We start from the raw sequence: 10,998 nt of genomic DNA, 5'->3' as shown, positions 1-10,998 counted from the left end.
CTCGTGATATTTCTTACACGCCCCGCGTGAGGCGTCACACGCGAGAAACCTCTCTCCACACGCAATGTTGATGGAGCGAGAGTGGCCAGGGCCCAGGGTTGGAAATAGAAAGTCACTTTTACCTAGACCCCGCAAACGGGTAACCAACGCGGGTACGGGTACGACCTGTGCAGGTACGATACCCGCGGGTACGGTAAAAAATACCCGCGATTCTACGGGTAGGTTTTTCATGTATCCGGACGCAACCAGCACGGGTTGGGTAAACCTGCGGGTAACCCAACAAATTTATATTTATTTAAAAAAAAAAAAAAAACTTTGCGGCAACGACAATTTCATTCATTTAACAGCCTATATTGTTGTAAGTTTACCAACCATTCGTTGCAAATTTCAGCACCCAATTAAAGTTAATTAGGTGGATCAATCCCAACCATTGAAATTTGAGTCCCACACACAGGGACATGTAAGTTCAATTCACTGTTGGACACCCGCATAGTCTAATTGCTTTGACTTGTTTTGTTGGCCCACCCACATAGTCTATTTTTTATTGTTTAGTGTTTAGGCCTTAAGAATAAAAAGTTGAAAACCGAATGGCAGGTAACCCGCGGGCACCAACGCCCGACCCAGACTCACCCGCGGGTCACGAGTACGGGTTGGGTGTGGGTATTTTTTTTCACGGGTAATGAAATTGGTACCCGTACCCCTGCAGGCCGGGTGTACCCACGGGTACGGGTCCCATTTTACCAGGTCTACTTTTACCCCCTTCCTGAGGAAAGTTGATGTTTTCCCCCTCTACTACATGCTAAGTTCTCAACAGAAGCTTAGGAGATCTTTTAATCCTCATGATGCCCGTACTATTTTTAACTTTGACTTCTAAATCTATGAGACTGTGATAGACTGATAGATGATCATGGATGATAAACATGGAGATTATTAGGAAATTGAGAGCATAAATATGGATAGCATTAGGATACATAAAAAATTTACAGGAACTATCATTTTGATACTTGGGCTTTGTAAAAAGGAAAAATATGCGACACACGCACACAAACAAGAGAATAAATAATGTCAACGAAATGAAGAACATGACGGAATTCATTAGCGGCCTCGGAAGTTTAGACCTTGGCATATACCATACTGTCATGCTTTTGCATGTATATTCATTTTGATGCTTGATTACTAGGCTCAACACATTGGTTTTTGGTAGCTGAATGAAATTGTTGGAGTCACCCTGGCCATACATGAGAAGAAGAGAGCCCAATGAAGCCAAAGACCAGCTTGCAGTCGATTTGTAGTTGAGGTGGTTACTCACCTGGCCAACGTCGGCAAATCATTCTTGGCTTCATTCTGATCTCTACCTATTCATGCAAGGTCCTTCGACGTGTGCTATCAATGGCCACAGCAAAAATCAAAGAAAAACAGCAGGATGAAAAGGTGTGGAACTCTCTCTTTCACTTCCCTGTTTCACTTTCTATGCTGTAGTGTTTACTTATATAGGCACATTTGATTGAAGAATGTGTTCTGTGCTCATATTATTCTCACCTTTGGACACCTCAACAAAATTTCAAAACGGTCATGTGGATGTTGTCCTCATGCAAAGGGCATGTAGCAAAATCCGGAAAAAAAAAAAAAAAAAAAAACACCGCCTCATATTATTCAAAACTTTCCTGTTTTGGGTTGATCTGCTTTTGGCCCTTGCTAAACTTTTGTGGGACCTATTTCCATTAGTGGGAGTAAAGAGAGCACGTTATACTGGGTGTAGACCTGGCAAAACCGACCCATGCCCGCGGGTCGACCCGGCCCACCCGCAAATTTGCGGGCACGGGTCTGGGTTTTAGTGACCCGCCAAAATGTGACCCGCGGGCAACCCAACCCGCAAAAACATGGGTTGGGCCGGGTCAACCCGCGGGTACCCGCGGGCTTTTTGGTTTTTTAGTTTATATTTTTTCTTTTAAAAAACCTAACTTAGCTTATTAGCTACTTTACTACTTACCTAGGGTTTCTACTTTCTAGTTTCTTACTTTCTTTCTTCCTCTTCCTCGTTATTTCATTTTTGGTTTTTTCCAAACCCAAACGACGAAGAGTCGAAGACACAGAGAAGGCGACGGCACCGGCCACCCCCCCACCCCATTCCCAAACTCACTCCCTCACGAGTTACACTCGGCCGAGTCATCGCCCTCTCTCAGCCTCTGCCTCTCTGCCGAAGCACAGCTACACAGCCGCACAGCACAGCCGCACAGGTACTCTCTCTGAGACTCTGTCTTCGATATTTTTGCTTTTTTTTTTTTGAAAATGAAAATGAAAATGAAAATTTGAGAAAACCAAATATCATTGGTTACCAATTTTATTTTCGGTTTTTCCTAAACCCAAATATCATTGGTTACCAATTTTTTTTTTTTGGGGTTTTGATTCATTTGTCTTGGTTTTCTTAAAGTGGTATTTTAAGAAAACCAAGACAAATGAATCGATTGGTTTGTGTGGATTAGCCGATTAGATCATTGTGGACTTGAGTTGTGGTTACCAAATTTTTTTTTTTTTTGGGGGGTTTTGATTCATTTGTCTTGGTTTTCTTAAAGTGGTATTTTAAGAAAACCAAGACAAATGAATCAATTAGTTTGTGTGGATTAGCCGATTAGATCTATGTTTTCTTAAAGGGGTTTTGATTCATTTGTCTATGTTTTGCAGATGGAAGAAGAGAAGGCAGTGAAACAAATGAGAGGGACAATGGTGCCTCCAGCACTTTCTGTTGCTATGCTCATTCATGGAAAGTTGAGGATCGGTCAGGTCATCAACAAACAACAAAAACCAAGTCTCCAAACTTGCGTATGGTTCAAAGGTACTCAAAAAGAGGAAGAACTGCTGCTACTGGTAGTGCTGCTTGCATGTGATGATGAATGTGCTTGCTGTTGTTATTGGTACTGTGGTGGGGTCAAGAATGTTTGAACCCAAGAGAGAGAGATTGTTCCATTGTGTATTCCTTGGGTAACAACACATACTTCATAGTGAAAATTTCTAACTTTTGATTTTAATTTTTAACTACATGTTTGAAAGACCTGTATTTGATCCCAACCCTCCGATCTGAATGTTAGGGGGTTGATCACTTGATCCTAACCCTCTATAGATCGGAGGGTTGGGATCAACCTATTGAAATGATTTTTGGGGCACAACCTATTTAGGCTGTGGGCCATCTAATGGACGGTTTGGATCATCCCACGGTGCGGGCCATACCCTACTTTTAAGTTTTAACATTTTCCCAAATTAAAAAAATCATTTAAATTAACCACTGTTTGAATTTGCGGGTGACCCGCGGGTTGACCCGGCCCACCCGCGGGCCGCGCGGGTCACGAGATTTCTGACCCGCAAAAATGCGGGTCATTTGATAACCCGACCCGTTGACCCGCACCCGCATGACCCGCGGGTTGACCCGGCCCGGCCCACCCGTTTGCCAGGTCTAATTGGGTGAAAGGGTGGTACCTCTTCTGTAGGGTACCTGTCCTTTAAATGTTTTGAGTACTGTGGGAATAGGATCTTGAAAGGGTGGGGACGATAAGTGGGCCATGATATGAGGGTTGGGGATTTGCCTGGTTTACCTGATCATATCCGTTGATCTGAACAGAAACCATGGGCAAATATTAATGAAGACTACTTGATCAGATGATTCTAGGCCCTTCATCAGTTAAAACTCGTTTAAGTTTTGCCGAACAAAAAAAGAGTCATAACCGTCATTTTTCTTCCTCCTGGTCATATATAGGCCATGCCCGAACAATATTCTCCCGGCGACCATCCTACCTGACCAACACGCCAAAAGCTACAGAGTTGATTGAACGTGTTAGGCATGGCCCTTTAAAGTTTAAAACTACCTGCATGTCCCATACCAAGCAGGCCCCACCCACTCCCATACCTAGGCGGGCCACCACTCAAGATCCTAACAAAGGTTAGGTACCTAACCAATACATCAAAAGCTCTAGAGTTGATGGAATACGTTAGGCTAGGTCCTTTAAACATGTCCCATACCAGGCTAGGTCCCACCTAGACCTGGCAAAAAGTGACCCGGATCCGCAGGTCCACCCGCCCGCCCGTAATTTACGGGGGCCGGGTCACTAGTTAGTGACCCGAACTAGTGACCCGTTTGAGATTTGACCCAGCCCATACAAGTCACGTCAAAACTGGGCGGGCCAGCTGGACACGCGGGTGCCCGTAATTACATTTACACCCCCTCTAGTTTATGACACATACACTTCTACCCCTGTGGTTCTAAACGTGACAACTATACCTCCTGAGGTTTCAAAACGTGACAAGTACACCCCCTCTGTCGACGGTCCGTCAGTTTAACCTGACAAAAAGACTGAAACTAACCATGGTTAATATTTTTAGGACAGAAATACCCTCATTTGCATAGGGGTTAGGGATACGCCATTTCCCGTCGCCACCTTCGGCCACCGCTGCCGTCACCATCTCCGGTAACCGCCGTCACCTCTACCATAGACAATGAAACCCCACCCCATGGTTACATCAAACCCACATTTCAAGAAAAAAAACATTGATAAAAACAAAAAAAATCCTAAAATATTAGGGTTTATGTGCAAATCAAGATAATAGTGTAAATGAAGACAAATAAAACTCCTAAATCGAGGGTTTATGTTGATAAATAAACAAGGGTTTGAATCAAACCCCTAATTTTTAGTTTTCAAGTCTGAAAACCATAATTTTCAGTTGGGGAAGACGAGGGCATTTTGGTCATTTCCACCTTGCCGTCTAGTCCGTCCAGTTAAAAAACCCAATGGAACCACAGGGGGTGTAGTTGTCATGTTTAGAACCACAGGGGTAGAAGTGTATGTGTCAGAAACTTCGTGTGTAAATGTAATTTTCCCTAGATTTTATATGGTGTAGGCCCTTATAATCCCGTATTTTTTAGATTGTACTGTACGAACCACATCTTAGGATGATCTAAACAGCCCATGTGATGGAACACAACTTAAATTGATTGTTCCCCAAAAATCATTTCCTTAGGATGATCCTAGCCCTCCGATCTGTAGAGGTTTCCATAAATAATAATATGTGATTCCTACATAGATCAGGGGGCTAGGATCATCCTATGGAAATGATTTTTTGGGCTCAACATATTTACGTTATTGCCCATCACATGAACGGCTTGGATCATCCTATTATAGTGTGGGAATAAAAACAACCAAAAAAAAAAAAAACTCGGGTGGCCCGCGGGGGGGCCCGGCCCGTACGGGTGGGGTACAGGTTCACCAAATTGTGGCACATAAAATTCCGGGTGTTTTATGACCGGACCCATACGGGTTGGGTGAAACCCGGCCGACCCACCTATTTGCCAGGTCTAGTCCCACCCAGGTAGGCCCCCAGACCTAGGCAAGCCCCCACTTACCTGTATGTGGCCTACCTAGGTGGGACCCAACCTGATATGGGACTGGTTTAAAGGGCCTAGCCTAACGCCTTCCTTCCGTCAGCTAGGCGTATTGGTTAGGTACCTAACATTTGCTATCCTATCTTTTCAATTTGTAAAGGCTTCTGCACCATTGTTTTTTTAACTCTCTAAGCCATCCATTTTACACTATATCAGAAGGGAGTTTTTATATGGTGCCCGGCCGTCAGGTACCGTGAAAGTGGTACCACCCTTGATATTTGATCCAACAGCAACGCACTTTTTAAGAGGCTGCTGTTGGATCAAATATCAAGGATGGTACTTCCATCGTACCACGACTTGACGGTCGGCCACCAAACAATTTCTCTATCAAAAGGCTTCGCCTGAGCCAAGAAATAAATGGCTAAGATCATCCAAATAGGTGGGGGCCACTGTATTTTTTTACAGACGGTTATCTCAAAGAAAATACGTAAGAAAGCCATCGATGTCAAAGCTCCAAAACCTTGCTCAGTTATTTCAGAGAGTATTTCAAAATTGATGGCAAAACAACATAAAGATCTCCCTTCATAATAATATTAAAGAGCCTCCTCAATGGGTAAAACAAAATTAGGAACCAGTCCAATAAAATCTAAACACAAAACTGATTAAACAGAAACAGAAAAATAAAACAATTGAAGACAATGTACCTGAGCAATACTATTTTGTTTTTACTGAAAATTTCATTCCTTTGGCTCCTAATCAGGTTCCCAGAAGGTGTTAAACAACTTAATCGACATGGTCTTGAAATCCAGGAAGAAGAGATGTGACAAAGGCAACGATGATCATTTGGATCTCTTTGGCAATCTGCCACCAGTTGACACCACCATCTCTACCGGGTTCTGGTGGGTTTTCGTTCTCACGTGATTGGTTTGCATTGTCCCTGGCCTGATTCTCATTCTGAACTCCAGGATTTCTCTCTGCACAAGATAGTGTTTACTGTTTAGAAATTAACCATAAGATAAATCATCTTCAGCATTCTGGTTATATAAACCCTCTTCTAAGTAGCTGTTAATAAAATGATGAGTGCCATTATCAAGACAAGGGAGTGCAGATATTATTTCCATACACAAGCATATAAAGGTATTTCCCTCCCTAAATATAGCCATTCCAACGCCTTTCCCTGTTCGTATATAGTTTAGTTCTTAAAACGGGAAAAATTTATAGCCTCTCTCTCTCTCTCTCTCTCTCTCTCTCTCTAGAAGGTGTCATGACAGTTGGCTATAACAGTTCGTCCACGAATTTGCCATCTGAAATCCCAAAGAAGAGGCAGAAACCTTTGAATTCTTTTTGTGAAAGACAAGAAACCTACCCATGCTCATGTCAAGTCTAAATCCAAAATTACCCACAAATCTGAGGCTCTGGAATCCTCTGCAGAGCCATGATGTGCAATTTTACAAGCACTGGAAAACAAAGAGGCCATAAAATGGGGCCTAGAGTCATATGATGGAATCAGTGGTTCTCTCCATTTTGCATGAGAGAGGGAGAGAGATGCAATATGTCTTTATTTATTAATGTGTTTATGTTATTCAAATATGGGTCGCTGGTTAGGTCATCAAGGAGCACCTTAGCCAGTCTTGACAAATTAAAAAAGGATGGCGTGAGCGTCAGTTTTAGGGGTGGGAATATCATTTGCCATGGTTCCAGGTCTAATAAGGCTGAGATTTCTACTCTTAGACATATACACTAGTTTGAGCATGTGGGATCGCACCAAGAGATGAGATGGCCGCCACCATGGATGACTCGTGATCCAACCATCTCAGCAATTGGTCCTAGCCATTTAATCAATGGCCAACAACCATCAACAGTTGATATCAATGCCCTTGATCCTATGCGTAAAAGAGAGAGAGAGAGATAGGGAGAGTTACCAGGTTGGGGGGCATTATTATCCTCTGGCCTAATAGCAGGGCCATTCTCTGCCCTAACCACGGGTTGAGGCTGTAGAGGCGCTGCGGCCCTGTGCATGCCTCGTGAAACCCATCTTATAAAAGGTGTGAGAGCTCCAGTCTGATAGCTGTAGGACCACAAAGTTAACAAACATTAGTGGCTGCAATTTAAATCCATGCTATCACTACCAATACACCGAAATCCTTTTGAAAGTTCTCAATCTTCAAAAAAAAAAAAATAGTAGCATAAATATCAACTCCCTTGTTTAACTGAACATTATCAGTAGACAACGTATAAAACAAAGCATTCAGAGATTATAAGAACCATGTTAACTAATAGCAAAGACCACGCTCGGGTGCTTAGAGATAAGCAAATGAAGCAAAGAAGAGAAGGAGGATGAGCCTTTGTGTTGAACCATCTTGGTTGAACACAAAGACCACAGCTGCCAGCTTTAGTATGAGCAACAAATCGAGCTGAAATCCAAACTGAAATCTCCTTACAACAATTTGTCTTTGTGGTGCATGTTGTTGCCTTCCTTCTTGACCACGCTCCTCACCCACCGCTCCTCCCTCGGCAGGATTTGGTCTTCTGATGGAACCCATGCAAAGATTCGATGAAATTGTCAGCTTCATAAATCTATATCTCAGTATCAACAACTTCTGGGCGAGAAATTTATGCATCTAATGTTAAATTGCAAGAAATTTTTGACAAAATCTCAACTTTTTTTTTTAAACATGATAATAAATGGATTACCTTATTCTGGTGTTCAGTCTCATTTGTACCACTTACAAATACTCAAGTTTCAGGAATTTCGAACTCAAGCCCACTTAAAAATGAAAACAGAGGTATTTTACGGCTCCTATCCAAGTAAACAAGCTATTCAAAATGATGAGCAATAGTCATTGGGGCTGTTCTCCATAGGCATAGAAATCCTTGGTAAGTTGGAACCGGGATTCAATACCCTGCTTGGATTTATCTTGAATAAACCACTGGGATTGGCTACCCTACTCAGTAATCACAGCAGAACTTACCCACAAGGATAGCGAACCTATCCAAGGATAAAATAAACCTCGGCTTGCTATCCCCATGGAGAATAGCCCCATTAACATTTGGGCAATCCTAAAAATTGTAATTGTTTCTCTTTACAGAAGATCAAGGCTAACTAGAAGGCAGAATGTTGTCTCACTTTTTGAACAAAATTGATGCTATTGCTATCTTTTAAAAGTTGAAAAATGCTATTTTAATCACTCTTGAATGAACCATGATGATAACTTCCTTGTATAACCTAATTCTTTTATGGAACCATGATGATAGCTCAAACAAGCATCCCTGTTAGTACAGACATAATATGTTAACTACATTAATATGTCATTAATGAAAATCATTGAAGGAGTTATATTTCTTCTATTCTTTCAATAAATTTCATTCAAAAAAACGATATTCCTTGAACTTGTTTCGCATCATAAAATACCCACAATTTATCATATCTAGCATTACGCTAACAAAGATATATAAATCCTTATAAACCTTGTTTTGCGCATGTGTAAGAAAAAAATGGTTAAAAAAAGCAAAGGTGCAGATGATCTATTGATTCTATTCATGGTAAATAAAGAACTTACATTGACAAAGTTTGATGCTGGAAATACTTACGTCGTCGGCACATTGTAGGTAAGAGGAATGAGGGTGTTGGAAGGAAGTCCAGACATTGGCCGCATGAATGGAAGAACAGGAACAGCATAAATTCCTGCATCACGATTACTCTGTTCCTGGTTTTGCATAGGAACTAACCCAGGGACAAGTGCAGGATACATGGGTGGAAGCATCTGGATATCGGAATTGGGAAGAGCCGGGAAACTGGGGAATGCGGGTACCTGACATATCAAAGCCATTGGTGAAACAGAAGAATGTTAAGGAAATAGAAATAAAAAATTAAAAAGAAATAGTCAGCCTACACATGGTGTTTTACCCTAAATATTCTATATTGCTAAGATAAAAAAGAAACTTCAGATGCTCTTGCTAGGAAATTTCTATTTTATTTTATTTTTTTATGGTGACTCAAGTTCCCTTGTAACTTTATTGCCTTTCTTTATTGATGATTATGATGAAACTCTCCTTATCAATCAGAAGGGGAAAAAGTCAGAAATTGGCTCAATGATTTAAAACCAAACTTTCACCACCATTCTCTTCTTCTTTGACAGAGAGTTAGAAACAACCGTCCTAACTTCTATTAGTAGGATATGAGCCTTTTTTTAATGGCAATAGGATAAGAACCTTACACAGACAAATTGAGTAATAGACTGGTATGAGAATCCTGGAAAGTGTTTCATTGCAAAAAGAAGAAGAAAATGTCATAGTCATATGTCTCCATGTGCAAAGGGTCCGACATGGGCCTGTGTGCTGGATGCAAGGGATTGATGGTATCATTGGTGTTGGATTAGGCATCGTGTACATGTAAAGTTGTAGTTATTTAGTTGGTAGTGTAGTGGGGGAGTTATTTAGTTGTTAGTATGGTGGGACTTGGGATGAGTTTATGAGTTGTGAGCTGGAGTTACTAAGCCGCTAGCGCAGTATGCGTACAGTGGGATCATGGAATTAAGGATGTTGGTTATGGCTGTAAATTTTATACCCACCACTTGAATGAATGCAAGGCAAGCAGTTAATCTCAGACAGAGTCTTGGAGGTTATGATTTCCGGCGAAGTAAAACAATCTATCTAAAATTCCTCATAAGAAGAATCGTGTGTCAGAAAATATCCAATAATTCTACCAAAGAACCACAATGCAGCCATTGGTTTGCGGATTGATAAGAAATATATACAAAATAAGCCCTAATCAAGACCCCTAAAGAGACTTACAAAATTAAAAGAAAGAAAGAAAAAAAATAAAATTCATCTCTTCTTTTCTTTTCTTTTCTGCAGCGGCCAGTGAGGAAAATTACGTAAAAAAATATCTCTAAAATCCGATCCATAGACGTGAAAATAATGAAAATGCTCAACAATCTAGTGAAAAAGCAAAAGAAACCAGATTTTCTGATGCATAGATAATAAAAAGTTAGAGAATCCGAAAACAATAACAAATAAATAAACCCTAATTATGGCTCAAGAACCCTAAATACCAATTTCTAACCAACGAAAAAAGAGGAAAGAAGCAAATTCGAATCATAAAATACAGTCACTGATTCGCAGAGATTGAGAAGAAAAAAAACTGACTTCGATCGTAATTTAAGAACACTGACCACAGAAATCGATGCATTGCATGTAAAAATAACAGAAGTTAACGATATAGGAATCAGAAACTTCAAGAGGCCTTCGGATGGCGCACCTGGGATTGCTTAACATTATCATCTGATGACTTTGGTATCAAAGAAGGGCTGTTTGAAGGGTGTATTTCAGCTTCTTCCGCCATTAGAGAGACCTTAGAATCGACTTCAAAAGCTCCAAGAAGAATACTGTTAGGGTTTTTAAGTTGATTAAGGTGAGTAAGTATGCTTATGTAATTCGCTCTAGTCAGAGACTCGTAGACCGACCAGGATTCGTAGGCCCCACAAAAAAATCATCACCGATGTGGGGTCCACCAATCCGCGAACTACCATGCAGGTGGGGCGTGATCCAAAACAAACACGGGATTGGGTTATCCAAGACAATCAACCAATGTCAGGAGGGGTGAAACTCGGGTCGGGTTTGGTCAGGAT

General features: G+C 41.2%; 1 protein-coding gene and 1 long non-coding RNA gene across 3 annotated transcripts; one reads left to right on the top strand and one right to left on the bottom strand.

Annotated features, from left to right (window-relative positions):
- Positions 1-1,798: 1,798 nt before the first annotated feature.
- Positions 1,799-3,026, top strand: LOC143879798 (uncharacterized). Its single transcript, XR_013251392.1, has 2 exons — positions 1,799-2,237; positions 2,683-3,026. It is a non-coding gene; the product is annotated as an uncharacterized LOC143879798 (long non-coding RNA).
- Positions 3,027-5,917: 2,891 nt separating this feature from the next.
- LOC143878403 (uncharacterized) lies at positions 5,918-10,795 on the bottom strand. Of its 2 annotated transcripts, XM_077380693.1 has the most exons (5): positions 10,629-10,782; positions 8,960-9,180; positions 7,810-7,897; positions 7,291-7,436; positions 5,918-6,342 (listed from the first exon to the last, which is right to left on the bottom strand). In XM_077380693.1, the coding sequence occupies exons 2-5, from the start codon at positions 9,057-9,059 to the stop codon at positions 6,152-6,154; spliced, it is 525 nt and encodes a 174-aa protein (XP_077236808.1). In that variant the 5' UTR covers positions 9,060-9,180; positions 10,629-10,782; the 3' UTR covers positions 5,918-6,151. The 2 variants fall into 2 exon arrangements, with proteins under 2 accessions (XP_077236808.1, XP_077236806.1); XM_077380691.1 differs by lacking the exons at positions 5,918-6,342; positions 7,291-7,436 and having other exon boundaries at positions 7,471-7,897; positions 10,629-10,795.
- Positions 10,796-10,998: the final 203 nt, after the last annotated feature.

The sequence above is a fragment of the Tasmannia lanceolata genome, unplaced genomic scaffold (assembly GCF_043159265.1).
Source record: "Tasmannia lanceolata isolate RefF3 unplaced genomic scaffold, GAP_Taslan_0.1 ptg000006l, whole genome shotgun sequence".
NCBI classification, from domain to species: domain Eukaryota; kingdom Viridiplantae; phylum Streptophyta; class Magnoliopsida; order Canellales; family Winteraceae; genus Tasmannia; species Tasmannia lanceolata.
This window is presented reverse-complemented; position numbering and strand designations above follow the sequence as displayed.

Coding starts and splice junctions, on each gene's coding strand:
- LOC143878403 (XM_077380691.1), bottom strand. CDS start 10,712: ATGGCGGAAGAAGCTGAAATACACCCTTCAAACAGCCCTTCTTTGATA. Junction 9,181..10,628: donor ATAATGTTAAGCAATCCCAG/GTGCGCCATCCG, acceptor TTGATATGTCAG/GTACCCGCATTCCCCAGTTT. Junction 7,898..8,959: donor ACCTACAATGTGCCGACGAC/GTAAGTATTTCC, acceptor GGGTTCCATCAG/AAGACCAAATCCTGCCGAGG.